Genomic DNA, 19254 nt, shown 5'->3' with positions numbered 1-19254 from the left:
GGGTAATCAAGCCATATGTCTCTACTATCTATTTCCGTTGCTGTTTTCAGGGACATACAGGCTTGGATCCTAAGTTTCTGCTATACATCAATGCTATTAGGGTCTTATCTTTAACTGTATACTTTCCCCCTTAAATTTGATTACCTCCTAAAGTGGCTTGCCTAGAATATGGCCAAGCCAATTCAGAATCCAAATTATTAATTTACCATGGATCCCATTTATCTTAATCTCGCTGCTCAAGTTACCATGAGGGACCTTGCCAAATGCCATACTGAAGGCCATTGTAGACGATGTCCGCCCCCTACCTTCATCAGTCCTTTATTGGTTTCCTTTTGTGGTTGTTGTTATTGTATACTGCTTTCTGGATCATGCAAACTTTATGAAATGCCATTGCTGATCTTTATTCAACAATGCTTTGGTTTTCTTTTGTATATAACCATCTGTAGATGCTGTTATGATCTTCTACATCTATCAGATGTTGAAACAGAGATCTTGCTTTTACTGCTATGTAAGGGCCAGGTATTTATGCTGAAGAACTAAGACTAAGCTGTTTCTTTTGGGTCAGAAAGATTCAATTGGAATCTTGGCTGTTGCTTGCTGATGGAATGTTAGATTGCAAACATACCCTTTTATGGATGAGATATAAAACCTTGTACAAGGCACAAACTGCAGGTGCTGGAAATGTGAGAGCAGAGAATACTAGAAACAATCAGCAATGTAGCCACATCTGTGAAGAATTAATGTTGTTAATCATCTTATATCAGAATTAATTTATTAGGTATTCCCCTATCTTTTTAATTGATCCTAAGTCAATTATTTTAAGAAGTCTAAGAAGTCCTTTTGTCCTGCCAGCACTGATCTTTTAAACACCTGATTAATTTAATTGGACTTAGTGGAACTTTGCTGTGTGCCTGTGCCAGTACATCCGACTGCAAGCTCCTTCGTACTGGCCTTTAAACAGAGCTATTTATGAATGCTTTAGAACCACCAGGAACACACAAAATATACAAAATCCATGCTCATCTTTCCGATTATCACAATGGGTTTGATATTTGGGGTATTCTGTTGCAAAGTTTTCATTTTGTGGAGTTAATGCTATGCATTCTTCAGCCTGCAGACTGTTATGGAGTCTACTGGCAGAGTCTGAAATCACCATTGAAACCATTGTGGGAAACAGGAGAATTTTCCACGGGTGGACCAGGGAATGTCTGATGGGGTGGGCGGATGGGTATTTTCTGAGGTGTTAAACTGCTTCTCCTGGGCTTCTGTGTGCTCCCATTGCATGGTTTCTGAATGCAGTCATGAATGGTGTTTCTCCACTTTGGTTATGGGCCAGATTCTGAAGTATCAGTGGAAATGTTTTCAAGAAGGCTTTGAGCACATCCTTGAATCTACCTGAATCTGCTTTGTTATCCCATCCTGCAACTGAGATTGAAACAGATTGTCTGGTTCGAGTGCATGGAATAATGCATGCATATGATGTGGCATATCCAATAGTTTAATTGGAGCTTCAGCCTGTGGATGTAAGTCTAGGTGTAGATGCTGCCATTGGTTTGTTTTTCCTGCCAATCAGTTTGTAAGAATTGAAAAGACAGAATGAGCCAAATCTTTTATTATGGAGTACTATCACTGCTAAATTCTAAAGGTACCCTTAAACTGTCTTAGCAGCTTTTGAGATAAAACAATTGCTTCACTTTATGTCATTTTAAGAAAAGTGCTATTAAGAAAACTTGGACATCTAATTGTGCATCCTTTCTTATTTCTATACAACACAAATTGATATGGTCTCTACCCAAAGTGAAGTTTTGCTTATATGGACAGTACTTTTCTGGTACCTGGTTACACAACTAAAAATACCTTTTCAGATCAAACTAATTTCACCAGTGGAATTTTAATAGTATTTTTCTATTAATGTCTTTTTGGTCACTTACAAACCAATCAGATTTGTAACATTGCATGCTCCATAGTTCCACAGTACAGAACAATTCACATTCTAATTTGAAATTGAAGCACACGAAGGCTTCCTGTCCTCTTCAAATGTATCACAATGGATCTCCGCTGCCATTTCAGCAATTCACATCTATTTGCAATGGGCATGTACAGTGTACCATGTATTCATGGTTTTGCTGAAAGATTCTCCTCAGCAGGAGATGATGTGGAAAGGCTGCTTAGTGAAGACCAGAACCACCCACTCCATGGTTTATACCTGTACTCTATGCTCCCATCTTAATCTCGCAACAAGTGATGTCAAAGCAGACTGTGATCTGCAAGGCCAATTACTTTAGAGATCTGCAGACTCAACAGTGGGCTTGCATGTGGACTACTTTACCTGATAAGGCTACTGTTCCAATCAGGTATCCAGATCATTTCAAACAGCTCTACTGTATCTTTGAAGCCTAGCTGCTTTCAAAGAGAAATAAATACTATTTTTACTTCAATACAGAATGATGCAGACTGTTCATGTGGACTTTACAGCACTCTCAGTGTCGGCAGGATTTTAGCCACAGGGCTTGTGCAGTATGTTGGTCTCCCCCTCAAAACCTAATGCTGTCAGTGTTGAGGCCATGATTGTACCAGAGGGAGCTTCCTCACAGTCAAATGTAGGGTATCTGGAGAGTCACATGACCCTGTTATTTTAGGCATACATGGCTGTTCGTCATCTTTCTGGGATCACAGCTCTCAGGTGGATGGATTTTTGTGGAATAACGACTGTTTCCTATTTTCTTGTACACTTTTCAGCCACCTCAGCCATACCTGGCCAGAATAAGAGGCACATTTAGCACTAGAATTTGATAGAAGGAATTGGGAAGGCAAGTAAATTGTTTTAAAAATCAGGAAACTAAACCTCTGTGCTGGAAATCGAAAGTAAACTGAGATTCCTATTGCTTACCACTTCAGTACCCAATCCTACTCCCATGGTGACCTCTCTGTGGGCTCAGACACTGTTATGAGTCCCAGCCTGAGCAACGACACCTCATCTATCTGGGTATGTTGCAGTCTGCAAGATTCAGTATTGAATTTTCCAAGATTAGATAACTTAATCTTTCTGTTTGTATGAGGACTGGCCGCGGTTTTTGCCTGCCAACATTTTGAATCAGTTTTTTCTTTATTTCTTGTACAGTGATCTCATGAATTTACAATTAACAATATATTACACAAACAAAAAAGCAAAACCTAATTATAGCTGCCCATAAGGTTACCCTGTTTTGACCCATTTCTCCCACACCTAAAATGTTAAATCTCACACGGGTGCTGGGTGTCCTGGAAATAGTTTCTTCCCCTTTATGCAAGTTAATTTGAATTCAACAGTAAAGATATCCTTCTGTAAGCATATGGCTCTCCACATGGCTTTAGACCACCTGGACAACACAAACAACTACGTCAGAATGCTGTTTATCGACTATAGCTCAGCATTTAATACCATCGTTCCCACAATCCTGGTTGAGAAGTTGCAGAACCTGGGCCTCTGTACCTCCCTCTGAAATTGGATCCTCAACTTCCTAACCGGAAGACCACAATCTGTGCAGATTGGTGATCCTTCTTACTAATGATCAATACTGGCACACCTCGGGTGTGTGGTTAGCCCACTGCTCTACTCTCTATATACACATGACTATGTGGCTAGGCATAGTTCAAATACAATCTAAAAATTTGCTGACAATACAACCATTGTTGGTAGAATCTCAGGTGGTGACGAGTAGGCTTACAGGAGTGACATATGTCATAGGAAGTCATTCCTGCCTGTGGCCATCAAACGCTGAGCCAATAGGCTGGTCCTGGACTTATTTCCACTTGGCATAATTTACTTATTATTATTTAATTATTTATGGTTTTATATTGCTATATTTCTACACTATTCTTAGTTGGTGTGACTGTAATGAAACCCAATTTCCCTCGGGATCAATAAAGTATGTCTGTTTGTCTGTATTGGAGTGCTGCCGCAGCAACAACCTGGCACTCAACGTCAGTAAGACGAAAGAGCTGATTGTGGACTTCAGGAAGGGTAAGATGAAGGAACACATACCAATCCTCATAGAAGGATCAGAAGTGGAAAGAGTGAGCAGCTTCAAGTTCCTGGGTGTCAAGATCTCTGACAATCTAATCTGATCCCAACATATCGATGTAGTTATAAAGAAGGCAAGACAGCAGCTATACTTTATTAGGTGTTTGAAGAGATTTGGCATGTCAACAAATACACTCAAAAACTTCTATAGATGTACCGTGGAGAGCATTCTGACAGGCTGCATCACTATCTGGTATGGAGGGACCACTGCACAAGATTGAAAGAAGCTGCAGAAGGTTTTAAATCTAGTCAGCTCCATCTTGGGTACTAGCCTATAAAGTACCCAGGACATCTTCAGGGAGCAGTGTCTCTAAAAGGCAGCGTCTGTTATTAAGGACATCCAGCACCCAGGGCATGCCCTTTTCTTACTGTTACCATCCGGTAGGAGGTACAGAAGCCTGAAGGCTTCAGGATTCAGGCGATTCAGGAACAGCTTCTTCCCCTCTGTCATCTGATTCCTAAGTGGACATTGAATCTTTGGACACTACATCACTTTTTTTTAATATACAGTATTTTTGTTTATCATTATTTCATTTTTGTTATTATATATTTTTTCTCTGCTAGATTATGTATTCCATTGAACTGCTGCTGCTAAGTTAACAAATTTCATGTCTCACGCCGGTGATAATAAACCTGATTCTGATTCTATTGTGCTACCTTACTTGAACGACTGTGTTCAGATTTGGTTAGTCTGCCTTTATTCAAGAAGAGTGGTCAGGCTAAATCAGAGATCCTAATGTCATTGGATAGGAAAGTTATTTGGAAAAAAAAGTATTTAAGGGATGTGATGAAACTCAGGTGAAGTTGGATAAACTTGGATTGTTTTCTCTGGAGTGAAAAATTTGGTATTAGATGACTTAGCAGAGTTAAAACAGGTTAAATAAATAAATAATAACTATCAAGAACATGAGATGAAAAGTGCTTGAAAGTGAGTCCATTGGACACGGGAACATTTCAATGATGGAGCGGGTGAAATTATCCTTTTTGGTTCAAGAGCCTGATGGTTGAGTAGTAGTAACTGTTCCTGAATCTGGTGCTGCAAGTCCTGAGGCACTTGTATTCCTTCCTAATGGAAGCAGCAAGAAGAGTGTTTGTCTGGATTGGTAGGGGTCCTTGGTGATGGACACTGCTTTCCTGTGACTGCGCTTCATGTAGATATGCTCAGTGGTTGTGAGCGCTTTACCTGTGATGGACTGAGCCATATCCACTACTTTTTGTAGGATTTTTTCTTCGAGGGTATTGATGTTTCCATACCAAGCTGTGATATAGCCAGTCAGTATTCTCTCCACTACACATCTATTGAAGTTTATCAAAGTTTTGGATGTCATGACGAATAGCCACAACCTCCTAAGGAAGTAGAGGCATTGCTGTGCACAGCTCAGGACAGATTCTCCGAAATAATAACACCTGGAATTTCAAGTTGCTAAGCCTCCACCTCTGATCCTCTGATGAGGACTGGCTCATGGACCTCTGGTTTCCTTCTGCTGGTCTATAATCAGTTCCTTCATCTTGCCGACATTGAGTTGAGAGGTTATTGTTGTGACACCACTCAGCCAGATTTTCAATTTCCCTCCTATATCTTGATCCATTATCACCTTTTTGATTCAGCCTACAACAGTGTCAGCAAACTTGAATATGACATTGGAGCTGTGCTTAGCCACAGAGTCAGTAAGTGTAACGTGAGTAAAACGGGACTAAGCACACAGCCTTGTATTGCAGCTGTGCTGATGGAGGTCATGGAGGAGATGTTGCCAATCTGAACTGACTGGGTCTGCAATTGAGGAAGTCCAGGATTCAATTGTACAAAGAGGTGTTGAGGCCAAGGTCTTGAATAGTTTTGAAGGGATGATGGTATTGAATGCTGAGCTGTAGTCTATAAAGAGCATCCTGATGCATTCATCTTTGCTGTCCAGATGTTTCAGAATGAGAGAAGAGCCAATGAGATGGTATCTGCTGTGAACCTGGTGCTCTTGAGGCAAATTGGAATGGATCTAAGTTGCATCTCAGGCAGGAGTTCATCACAGTGGATGTAAGTGCTACTGGGTGATATTCATTGAGGCAGGTTAACATGCTCCTGGACACTAGTATTTTGAAGCCTGCTTTGAAGTAGGTGGGTACCACACTGCCAAAATGAGAGCTTAAAGACCTCAGCAAACACACTGGCCAGTGGATCAGCACAGGTCTTTAGTATGTATCCAGGTACCCTGTCTTGGCCGGATGCTTTTCGTGGGTTCACCTTCCTGAAGGCAGCTTACATATCGGCTTCATAAGATCCTTGGTGAATATGGGAGTTTGTGATAGTTCCTCCATGTTTTGACAGTTAAAGTGAGCATAGAAAACATTGAGCTCATCTGGGAGCAATGCCCTGCTATCTCCCATTCAAAGATTCAAGATTCGAAGTACTTTTATTATCAAAGTATGTATGCAGTATACAGCTCTGAGATTTGTCTTCCCAAGGACAGCTACGAAACGAAGAACTATGGAACCCGTTCAATGAAATAAAAACATCAACCCCTTCCCGCCCCACGTGCAAGAAAACGAATAAAAGTATGGAATATAAAACACAAAATCAAAAAGGCATATTCAGTGCAGCTCAGTGTTCATTATCTACAGGCTGCCTTGGTTCAAAATCACCCAAAATAGCAACAAAAGTAGCAGCAACCAGAAAAATCCTCACTGGGGCTTGTATACAAATTTGGCTTGTTAGCTAACTCTGCTAACAGCCACATGACTCAACAGTGAGAAGGCCACCTTCCATAAGCAATACACATCAAGGGTCAGCATAATGTGGGGTCAGACAAACAGCAGTTGGGATGTTCCAATTCAGGAATATAGATTGTAATGAATACTGTGTAAATGCTGTCCCATACACTGTTATCGGTCATCAAGAAATGACAGATAAAATTATAAAGAAAGTATATTTATCAATTCTCAACTTTATCAGTAACAGGAATAGAAAAGAAAGATAAAAGGGCCCATTACCAATGTGCACATAAACATTGGAGCTCATTTCTGGAGTAGTCAGGTGTATCACTTTACTCACACACTGAGCCAGTGGCCAGTTTGAAGGTACCCACCACAGTCCAAATATCCCATGAAGACCATTTTGAGCCAACTGGCTCTCTCAGTATTGGCCTTTCCTCCTTGGAGCCATTCATTTGCACAAAGGACCTCTTAAATCAAGCCAGCTGGTGACACAGTGGCATCAGCGCCAGACTTTGGAGTGAAGGCTCTGAAGTTTTAATCCAGCCGGCTCCCTTGCACACTTACCATCTGGAAGAAAGCCTGCTAAAAAACGCTGTCTCGACGGCATCCGATGACTCCACTCGGAGTTAAAGGCTTTCTTCTTCTTCTTCACCTCTTACGTCAGGGACTCTCCTAACGGCATCCTGTGGCACCTTTGTGCCCCGTTCAGCAGCTCCCACCCAAAAAAAAAGCCAAGCCAGACTACTGTCCTTCAGGAATCTGCTCTGGGCCAGCACTCTTGAATGCTCCACTGGACAGAAAGTTATGACACGTAATTGGCTGTCGTCATATTCCTAAGTTGGGCAACATGCTTCTTTAACCAAAGCCAAAACATTTATACTAGCAGGACACACTGCTTTTACAGAAAACTGCTAAAATAAAAAATACCTCACAACATAGCAATAGAATCTTACCCAGAGCATTATGTACATGAATTAGAGTCCATGGTCCACATACCGCATTGATTAAACCTTGTCCTGGCAATATTATCAAGGGAGAAAGAGAGATCGTTTGAACGAAAGGACTTACCCTTGGGAGCAGCAAGAGGCTGGTAGATGGCACTAAACACTCGCTCACCCTCTGCACCCATCTCAATAATTTCAGTCTTTGTCAGCGAGACGAGGTCATCAATCAACGAGAGATGGTCAGTCATGGACTCACCCCATCTTCTTGCTTCCGTGCCACACACTTTGCTTGCAGCCCTGTGGAATCCTCTCAGAACCAGCAAAGTACCAGATCACCCAATCAACCTGAAAACATACTGCCAGAATGTCGCTTCATTTAATTTTATAAGAGATGATGGTATTCAAGTCCTGTCACAACTGTCAAGCACTCTTCATTGATTCAAGCTTGGTACAGAATGTCCACTTCAGCCGTGAGATAGCTTTCGAAAGATTGTACTTGGACCTCTTGTAACTTTTTTGGTCACCGGATGTCGCGGGAAAAGTACTCAGACCCGGAGGGAAGTTACTTCAGAAAATCTTTATTAATGCATGATAGATTGGAGAGCCCAAGAACTCAAAAATGGAGTCCTGGAACTCTGCTTAACAATAGAGTACACTCTTATTAATACCCCAAGAGTACGTGACAAGAAGCACTTATAGCTGTAAGGAGGAACTTAGGCCGCAATTTTACAGAAGAGCGAAGTAGCACAACATATCCTTGAACGTTTATACATTTACTTAAGTGTTAGTTCCTAGAGAAGTATATCAGACTTGCTTAACCACAGACATGTGAGAATTCTCAGAACAAAGAAGCACAGATATGGTTGTTTCCTCATCTCGTCTTCAACACACATTTCAGTCACACAGTTTACATTAGTCACAGATAAATGATTATAGCCTTTGAATTCACAATCTTAAAAAAAATGATTAACCCTTAATGTCCATCACAAGGTCACAGCATTTTTCTTCCACACCAGAGATAAATGCCTCTGATCTCAATCTCAGCAGGTTTTGGATCTCATGGTTCATCCAGGGCTTCTAATTGAGGAAGACTGAATGATTTTGTGGGGACACACTTTTCAAGAGTTGTTTTAATAGTGTCTGTTACAACTATGGGGTATTCTTTCAGATCCCTGAATGAGTGCTTGAACACGGCCCAGTCTACTGACTTGAAGCAATCCTGTAGCTGTTCCTCATCCTCCCACAACCACTTGTTTGCTGTCCTAATCTCTGGAGCTTTGCTCTTTAGCCTCTGCGTGTATGCAGGTAGGCAAATAGGTGAAGGATAGCGAAGTGATCCAGTTTACTGAAATGTGGTGTGGGCATGGAACTGTGTTGTATCTTAGTATCTTAGTATAACAGTGGTGTAGTATGTTGGGACCTCTGTTGCTACAGTTTATATGCTGATGGTCATTGGAGTGGAACTTCTTCAACAAGCCTGGTTGAAGTCTCCGACTGTGATTTGAAATGTATCGAGATGAACTGTTCCTTGTTTGGAGGTGGCATCATGCAGTGTTGCAAATGCTTGATTATATGTAAACTGCAGTCAGGGTTACAGAGGAGAACTCCCCAGGTAAGCAGAACGGATGGCGTTTGACCATTAGGTATTCCAGGTATGGGGAACATGAGCTCAACAAAATTGCCACGTCAGAGATTCAACAAGAATTTATCATAAAACACACATCTCCTCCTTCTGCCTTTCTGAATCAGCAGTTCAGTCCATTCTATAAATCGAAAAGCCTTTGAGTCTGATCGCTATATCTGGCGTGCCCAGGGAATGCCTGTCTCCATCAGACATAGAATGCAGCAGGATTTCATTTCTCTCTGATACAGCAGTCTTCTCTCTGGTCCTCATTTTTTTTTTCTCCTGTGACTCCATATTTGCTAACAAGATGCAGACTAGAGGAGGCCTGACTTGTAGTCCAAGTTCCTTCCCCTCCCCTCGCTCAGGCCATGGCGAAGAACTTTCACTCTCTTAAAGGTGCTGTGCATGAGGTATGAAGATCTTTAAGTTACTTTAAAAGTTCATCAATCTACAGGACAGGACACTTAGGCTATATTATATTTTTTGTGTGACTGTACATTTACTGTGTACTATATGTGCCTTGTGCTGTGTATGACTGTTGGTACTGTGGTTTGCACCTTGGCCGCAGAGGAACACTGTTTTGTTTGGCTGTATTTGTGTGATTTCATGTATGGTTGAGTGACAAACTTGATCTTGAAGATTAAACCAGTGCATTACAGGCCAGTGAGCCTGAGGTCAGTAGTCGGTAAAGGACCAGATATATGAGTATTTGGATAGACGAGGACTAATTAAGGATAGTCAACATGGCTTTGTGTAGGATCCAGGACTACAGATATATAATTCCCTGAAAGTAGCATCATAGGTAAATAGGGTCATAAATAGAACTTTTGGCGCATTGGCCTTTGTAAATCAAAGCATTGAGTATAGGACTTGGGATGTTATGTCAAAGTTGTGTAAGGCCTTGGTGAGGCCAAATATGGAGAACCCATCAACAGGAAAGTTTACAAGGATGTTGCTGGGACCTTGATGACCTGAGTTAAAGGACAAGGTTGAATAAGTTGGGATGTAGGAGAATGAGGGGATGTTTGAGAGAGGTACACAAATTTACGAGAGGTGTAGATGGGTTAAATGCAAGTAGGCTTTTTTCCACTAAGATTGGGTGAGACCAGAACTAGAGCTTAAGGGTGAAAAGTGAAATACTAAAGGGAATCTTAGGGGGAATTTCTTCACTCAAAGGGTGTTGCAAATGTTAAATGAGCTGTTTGTGGAAGTGGTGGATGCAGGTTCAATTGCAATGTTGAAGAGAAGAATACGTGGATGGGAAGTGCATTGGGGGTTGGGGAGGCTATGGTCCGGGTGTGGATCCATGGGACAAGGAGGAATAACAGTTTGGCAAGGACTAAATTGGCTGAGGGGCCTATTTCTATGCTGTGGTGCTCTATGACTCTAATGGAAATTTTCATACTCCTATCATTTCGCATTTCCCCCTCCCCCTCTACTTTCAAATCTCTTACTATCTTTCCTTTCGGTTAGTCCTGGCGAAGGATCTCGGCCCGAAACGTCGACATCGCTTCTCCCTATAGATGCTGCCTAGCCTGCTGTGTGTGTTGTTGTTTGAATTTCCAGCATCTGCAGATTTCCTTTTGTTTGCTCTTAATTATGCAATTTTGGTTTACATGTTAAAAGTATGGTTAAAATATAAGGAAGTGTTTTCAACTTCATACTGAAAGTTGCTTTCATATAATAAAGAATGTGGGGTTGTGCTCTTCAGAAATGTTGCCCTTCATGAAAGTGTACCTTGGATGTTGAAAGCTGGGCAGATTTGTGTTAAGATTTAGGTTTTTTTTACAGTGAATTGCAATCAAGTCCACTATTTTGATCAGATGATTTACATATCTTAATCACTTCCAGGGATTTTCTGATCTGCATTTGTTTTAACCTTGAAAGAGTAGTAATGTATTGTTGCTTAATTTCATATCACTTTTATTGGAGTTAATTAATTTGCCAATTGTATTTCTGCATTCTTCTAGCATTGATGATGGTCTTCAGGTGAAGATTGCAGACAACGCTCTATCGAGGGATCTCTTCCCTATGGACTACCATTGCTTAGGAGACAATGAAAATAGACCTGTTCGTTGGATGGCACTGGAAAGTCTTGTCAACAGTGAATTTTCAAGTGCAAGTGATGTAGTAAGCAACTGATCTAAAGCATGTTGAAGTGTAACAGTAGGAATAATTTAATGGTTTAATATCATAGCATATACAATAACAGAGAGATATTTAATCATTTTCATAGAGACATAGAAACGTGGAGCATTACAGCACTGAAATAAGCCCTTTGGTCCATTTAGTCTGTGCCAAATTAATATTCTCCAAGTCCCATTGACAAGCACCTGAACCATTGCCCTCCATACATTTCCCATCCATGTACTTAACCAAAGTTATCTTAAATATTGATTTTGAACCCGCATCTCCCTTTCCCAAACCTACAATGAAGGCACAGCTGATTTCTAGACTGTTACCACTCTCTGCGTGGAGAAATTCCCTCATTTTCCCTTTCAGCCTAAACCAATGACCTCTTGTTCTAGTCTCACCCAACCTCAGTGAACGAAGTCTGCCAGCATTCAACTACTTATAACCCTCATAATTTTGTATACTTCTATCAAATCTCCACTCATTCTTTTATGCTCCAGGGAATAAAGTTCTAAGCCAGTGGTTCCCAAACTTTTTAGGGTTACCACTCCCTTGGCTCCCAGACTACATCCCCTCTCTTTTCTGCCATTACATAAAAACTTTGAAAGATTTTGAAACTTGATGCACACTAGAAAAAATAGGAACTGCAGATTCAAACAGTGACAAATAATTGAAAAAATATTCAAATCTATTTAAAGCTACAAATAAAATTATTTATTTATATAATTACAGTAAAAACAATTGTTATCAACCATTTTAATAATCCAACTATTCACTACTTCATTGCTTTTTCACCTTTCAATGAGATGGATGAGCTTGGTGTAGTGACATCAGGTTCTTAGCATCAGGCTGAATGGCACTCAGAAGCAGTCTCAGATCCCTGCCTTCAGTAATTTGCAGTCTGTTTCATTGCTTTGAAAGAAATTGGGTGTCTACACTGAAACCGCACTCCATGTTTATTGTTAGAAAAGCAATAAAGAACATCTTGACCATTTTCCACAATGCAGGATAGTATCCAGAGATATCGTTCTGCAAATAAAAGTCTTGATATTCTTTGAACCTCTGCTTCAGCTTAAAGTCATTTGTAGTGAGATCAGTTATTTCTCCACCCTTCCTATTAATCCTTCATTACAAGAGTTCAGGTATGGATTTATTACACAACCTGGAATTTGGATCGAGAGAAGATCCTGAAATCTCTCTGACATGTCTCCATATAGCTCACCCAAGTGGGCACAGTATAGTTAATGATCATCATCATACAGTATATTCTTTCTTTCTCTTCAAACTCAGAGTGTCTCAGAAATTAGAAAACATCGCAACAGCCAGTGTTGCACTTGAATAGTGTTAACTTGGACAGAAATGTGGAGCTGACTGATTTGACTTTGATAAGATTCACATCATTTCCTTACAAGTAAAGATTAATTTCATTAAATTTTGCAAACAATTCTGACAAGTAAGCAATGTCAGGTCCTCTTGACTTGAGTACTGAATTAAACATTCGAGTCTTCAAAGAATTTAATCAGTTTCAAAAAACAGATAATACTATCTGTTAACTGAAAGGCTAACTTTGAGGAGATGCGAAAGGATTTAGAAGGAGTGGATTGGGACAATTTGTTTTATGGGAAATTTGCTTTAAGAGAAATGGAGGTCTTTTAAAGGTGAAATTTTGAGGGTACAGAGTCTTTATGTTCCTATTAGGTTGAAAGGAAAGGTTAAAAGTTTGAGAGAGCCATGGTTTTCAAGGGATATTGGAAACTTGGTTAGGAAAAAGAGATATCTACAATAAATATAGGCAGCATGGAGTAAATGAGGTGCTCGAGGAATATAAACAATGTAAGAAGAATCTTAAGAAAGTAATTAGAAAAGCTAAAAGAAGATACAAAGTTGCTTTGGCAAGTAAGGTGAAAATAAATCCGAAGGGTTTCTACAGTTATATTAATAGCAAAAGGATAGTGAGGGATAAAATTGGTCCCTTAGAGAATCAGAGTGGACAGCTATGTGTGGAGCCAAAAGAGATGGGGGAGATTTTTAACAATTTCTTTTCTTCAGTATTCACTAAGGGGAAAGATATTGAATTGTTTAAGGTAAGAGAAACAAGTAGGGAAGTTATGGAAACTATGACGATTAAAGAGGAGGAAGTACTGGTGCTTTTAAGGAATATAAAAGTGGATAAATCTCCAGGTCCTGACAGGATATTCCCTAGGACCTTGGGGGAAGTTAGTGTGGAAATAGCAGGGGCTCTGACAGAAATATTTCAAATGTCATTAGAAACAGGGATGGTGCAGGAGGATTGGCGTATTGCTCATGTGGTTCCATTGTTTAAAAAGAGTTCTAAGAGTAAACCTAGCAATTATTGGCCTGTCAGTTTGACATCAGTAACTTAATGGAAAGTATTCTTGGAGATGGTATATATAATTATCTGGATAGACAGGGTCTGATTAGGAATAGTCAGCATGGATTTGTGCGTGGAAGGTCATGTTTGACAAATCTTACTGAATTTTTTGAAGAGGTTACAAGGAAAGTTGACGAGGGTAAGGCAGTGGATGTTGTCTATATGGACTTCAGTAAGGCCTTTGATAAGGTTCCACATGGAAGGTTAGTTAGGAAGGTTCAATCGTTAGGTATTAATATTGAAGTAGTGAAATGGATTCAACAGTGACTGGCTGGGGGTTGGAGGCCGGTGACTAGTGGTGTGCCTCAGGGATCTGTACTGGGTCCGATGTTGTTAGTCATATACATTAATGATCTGGATGACGGGGTGGTAAATATGATTAGTAAGTCTGCAGATGATACTAAGGTAGGTGGCGTTGTGGATAATGAAGTAGGTTTTCAAAGCTTGCAGAGAGATTTAGGCCAGTTAGAAGAGTGGGCTGAAAGATGGCAGATGGAGTTTAATGCTAGTGTGAGGTGCTACATTTTGGTAGAAATAATCCAAATAGGGCATACATGGTAAATAGTAGGGCATTGAAGAATGCAGTAGAACAGAGTGATCTAGGAATAATGGTGCATAGTTCCCTGAAGGTGGAATCTCATGTGGATAGGGTGGTGAAGAAAGCTTTTGGTATGCTGGCCTTTATAAATCAGAGCATTGAGTATAGGAGTTGAGATGTAATGTTAAAATTGTACAAGGCATTGGTAAGGCTGAATTTGGAGTATTGTGTACAGTTCTGGTCACCGAATTATAGGAAAGATGTCAACAAAATAGAGAGAGTACAGAGAGAATTTACTAGAATGTTGCCTGGGTTTCAGCACCTAAGTTACAGGGAAAGATTGAACAAGTTAGGTCTTTATTCTTTGGAGCGTAGAAGGTTGAGGGGGGACTTGATTATGATTATGAGGGGGATAGATAGAGTTGACGTGGATAGGCTTTTCACATTGAGAGTAGGGGAGATTCAAACAAGAGGACATGAGTTGAGAGTTAGGGGGCAAAAGTTTAAGGGTAACACGAGGGGGTATTTCTTTACTCAGAGTGGTAGCTGTGTGGAACGAGCTTCCAGTACAAGTGGTGGAGGTGGGTTCGGTATTGTCATTTAAAGTAAAATTGGATAGGTATATGGACAGGAAAGGAATGGAAGGTTATGGGCTGAGTGCGGGTCAGTGGGACTAGGCGTTCGGCAAGGATTAGAAGGGCCGAGATGGCCTGTTTCCATGCTGTAATTGTTATATGGTTATCTCAGGCAGTTTCTTTTCAGGGTCATTTTCTATGTGTGTGGAACAGCAAGCATTCAAGCTGTCCAGCATTTTCAGTACATAGCTCTCAATGGCTGGAAATTGAGAGCATGGGACTTGATTTTTTTTACCACTGTAATAATAGTATTTAATGATTTGAGTAACCAGTCACTTAGGTTTTTTGCAACAAGCTGTTGTCTGTGAATTACACAGTAAAATGGAAGTAATAACCCCATTGGTAATATCTTCCCCAGTTTAAGCTTTCTGGCAGAACTAGCAGGTTTGTATCCAGGATCTCTCTATTTAGCAGCATTCATCTTCCATTCAGTCTTGACTGGATTTCCAGTACCTGGTACACCACATCTACTGCATCTCCTTTGTCTACCCTGCTTGTAATTTCCTCAAAAAATCTTAGTAGCTTAGTCAGGCAGGACTTTCCTTTCAGGAAACCATGCTGGCTTTGGCCTATCTTGTTATGTGCCACCAGGTGCCCCGTAATCTCATTCCTAATAATCGATTCCACCAACTTCCCAACCACTGATATCAGGCTAACAGGTCTATAGTTTCTTTTCTGCTGCCTCCCACCCTTGTTAGATAGCGGAGTAACATTTGCAATTTTCCAGTCGCCCAGTAGAATGCCAGGATCTATTAATTCTTGAAAATTCATTTTTAATCTGTCCATAGTCTTTCCAGCTACTTCCTTCAGAACCCAAGTGTGCATTCCATCAGGTCCAGGAGATTTATCCACCCCCAGATCATTAAGCTTCCTGAGTACCTTCTCAGTCGTAATTTTCACTGCACATACTTCACTTCCCTGACACTCTTGAATGTCTGGTATACTGCAGATGTCTTTCACTGTGAAGACTGATGCAAAATACGCATTCAGTTCCTCTGCCATCTCTGCAACTCTCATTACAATATCTCCAGCGTCATTTTCTTTTGGTCCCATATCTACCCTCAACTTTCTTTTACCCTTTATATACTTAAAAAGGTTTTTAGTATCTTCCATGATATTAGTCGCCAGCTTCCTTTCATAATTCATCTTTTCCTTCCTAGTGACCTTCTTTGTTTCCTTCTGCAAGTTTCTAAAAGCTTCCCAATCCTCTATCTTCCCACAAGCTTTGACTTCCTTGTACTCTTGCTTTTACTATGGCTCTGACTTCATTGTCAGCCACGGTGGTGTCCTTTTATCATTCAAAAATTTCTTCTTATTTGGAATATATCTGCCTTGCACTGACCTCATTTTTCACAAAAGCTTCTGCCATTACTGCTGTGCTGTTCTTCCTGCTAGTGTCTGTTTACAGTCATCTTTGGCCAATTCCCCTCTCATGTCCTTGTAATTTCCTTTATTCCACTGAAATACTGACACGTTGGAATTTCGCTTCTTCTTCTCAAGTTTCAAATTTCATTAGTGTCTTATAAAGCCCCAATATTACATCCTTGATTTTACATTCAAGTCCTCTCGGAGGGAATGCTAACATTGCATTTGCCATCCTCACCACTGACTCATCCTGCAAGTTAACCTTAAGAGAATTCTGCATGAGGACTCCCAAGACTCTTTGCACCTCAGATCTTTGAATTTGCTCCCTATTTAGAAAATAGTCTACGACTATCCCTTCTACCAAAGTTCATGACCATACACTTCCCTAGACTATATTCCATCTACTACTTGCCCACTCTCTTCAGCTACCTCTTTCAAAACCCTGGGATGTAGTCCATCTGGACCAGGTGACTCTGACCTATCGGCTTCCCAAGTACCTTCTCCGTAGTAACAGTAGCTGCACTCACTTTTCCCTCTCCCCCCCCCCCCCCCCGACTCGCTTGAACATCCAGTATACTGCTACTGTCTTCACAAAGATGGTTGATACAAAATACTTATTCACTTTATTTGCCATGTCCTTGTTCCCCATTACTACCTCTCTAGCATCACTCTCCTCTCTTTTACTCCTATACATCTGCAAAAGCTTCTGGTATTTTTTATATTGTTGGCTAGATTACCTTCATATTTCATCTTTTCGATCCATGGCTTTTTTTGGTTGCCTTCTGTTGGTTTTTAAAAGCGACAGCAACCGTATACCCCCTTGGAGACAGTTCAGTGACAGAGTCAGTAATCTTTTAAAGTGCAAAACCAAGTAGTTTCATTATTGTTTAATTTCATGTTTTGTGATTTGTTGTATTCAGGAAATCACATATCCTAATGCATGTTGGGCAGTACATCTCATTCACATTTTACCATGCTGTCGAGTTTTGTCTTTATTATTATTAATATGCTGCATCAGCTCTTATCGGAGTAGAGATTTGAGTTTTAAAAAAATCACGTCTCAGCAATGAAACATGGATACTGTGCTTCCTATGACTGTATTATCAACAGAATATAGGAAAGGAACTTGTTCAGACTGGTCAAGGTTGCAGCTTCGACTACCTGAACAGACGTGGATAGCAATTGCAAAGAACCACTGACAACTATGATCCATCCTGCAAGCCAGTTAACATTCTGATATTGAAATATATCATTGTTCCTTTAAAGTCACTGGCTCAAAATTTCTTTTTTTTTGTAATTTATTTTTTTATTGAAGTTCATCAAACAAACATTTCCATAAGATGTATTTCAGACATTGTACATATATATCATAATCATATATATCACAAATCTCCACAAAGTATTTATCTGAGGTATACACTTATAAAAAGAGTGGAAAGAAAAAACAAGCAAAAGGAAAGAACTATGTACAAGTAGGGAGTGATTTTTTTTTGCAACAGATTCATTTGTGAGAATAAAATCAGGCCTATGAGTCATTATGTAGTTAAACCATTTTTCCCAGTATGAATCAAATTGTTCCAGCTTATGATTAACAGGTGCTGTTATCTTCTCCATTTTGTAAATGTCCATTGTAATTTCCATCCATGTATTTAAAGTTGGGCTCTCCTGTGATAACCATTTCCTAGTAAGAGTCTTTTTATCAGCCACCAACAGTATATTCATTAAATATTTATCTCTTTTCAACCATTCTTGAGGTATATATCCAAAATATATGGTCTTACTCTCTAAGGGTATTTCATATTTAAAGATGTCTTGTTAGGGCATTGTGTATCTCCCTCCAATAGTTTTTGATAACAGGGCATTCCCAAAAAATATGATAATGATTTGCATTTTGATTTCCACGATTTCTCCAGCAAACAGGGAGGTTACTTTCATAATGGGATTTCTGAAAGGGTGTAATAAAATATCTTATCAAGTTTTTCCATCCAAACTCCCTTCATTTCTGTGAACTGGTACACTTCCATTGATACCTCCATATTGTTGTCCATTCTTCCTCAGATATAATTATCCCTCCTTCCTTCTTCCATTTTGTTTTAAAGTATGAAGTCGAATGTGTTTTAAGATTTGACAACCCCTTATACATGCTTGAAATGATTCTACTACCATTATCTGAATTGTATGCTTTTCTAAAGAACTCTATCAAGCATGGACTTGCCGTGGTTACATTTTTAAGTGTCATATTAACATATTGTCGCATCTGTAAATACCGACAGAAATCTTGTTTTTCTAATAAGTGTTTCTCTTTAAGCATTTCAAAACTGAACAGTGTTCCTTCTTTCATTATGTTGCAAAAAACTGTTATTCCTTTAGCTGTCCAGTCCTTAAATCTAGCATCCAAAGTTTATTTGGTGTAAAATCCAAGTCATAGGCACACCATTTAAGAATTGCAATATCTCCCTCTAGATTATATTCTTTTATAGTAGTTTTCCATATTTTAAGAGTCAATTTCACCCATGTGTTATCAATAGTATTTATGTACCTTTGCAGGTTCTTACCAGCCAAAATTGATTGTATGGGGATGGGAAGTACCCGCTCCTCAATGTTTTTCCATTGAGCGTCATATGATGGGTTACACCAACATATCACAGCTCTCAACTGTGCTGCAAAATAATAATCTCTAAGAGAAGGTAGGCCCCATCCCCCCCCTTTTCCTTTGCTAATTGCAAAGTTTTGAGATGAACTCTAGGCCTTTTACCCTGCCAAATATACCTTGATAGCATTTTGTTCCATTCATTGAACTGATTTTCATTCATCTCTGTTGGTAGGGTCTGAAAGAGATATAAAAGTCTGGGCA

General features: G+C 39.9%; 1 protein-coding gene across 4 annotated transcripts in view; it reads left to right on the top strand.

The window, feature by feature from the left end:
* ryk (receptor like tyrosine kinase) overlaps nucleotides 1-19254 on the top strand; it is a 334382-nt gene that overhangs the window by 292817 nt on the left and 22311 nt on the right. For all 4 annotated transcript variants that reach the window (XM_073040549.1, XM_073040548.1, XM_073040551.1 and 1 more), the window contains one exon: nucleotides 11308-11467. In XM_073040549.1, the coding sequence (XP_072896650.1) occupies nucleotides 11308-11467 (160 nt within the window). The remainder of the gene's footprint in view (nucleotides 1-11307; nucleotides 11468-19254) is intronic.

The sequence above is a fragment of the Hemitrygon akajei genome, chromosome 3 (assembly GCF_048418815.1).
Source record: "Hemitrygon akajei chromosome 3, sHemAka1.3, whole genome shotgun sequence".
Lineage (NCBI taxonomy): Eukaryota > Metazoa > Chordata > Chondrichthyes > Myliobatiformes > Dasyatidae > Hemitrygon > Hemitrygon akajei.
The sequence above is the reverse complement of the archived record's forward strand: the minus strand, read 5'-3'. Positions and strand labels throughout refer to the sequence as shown.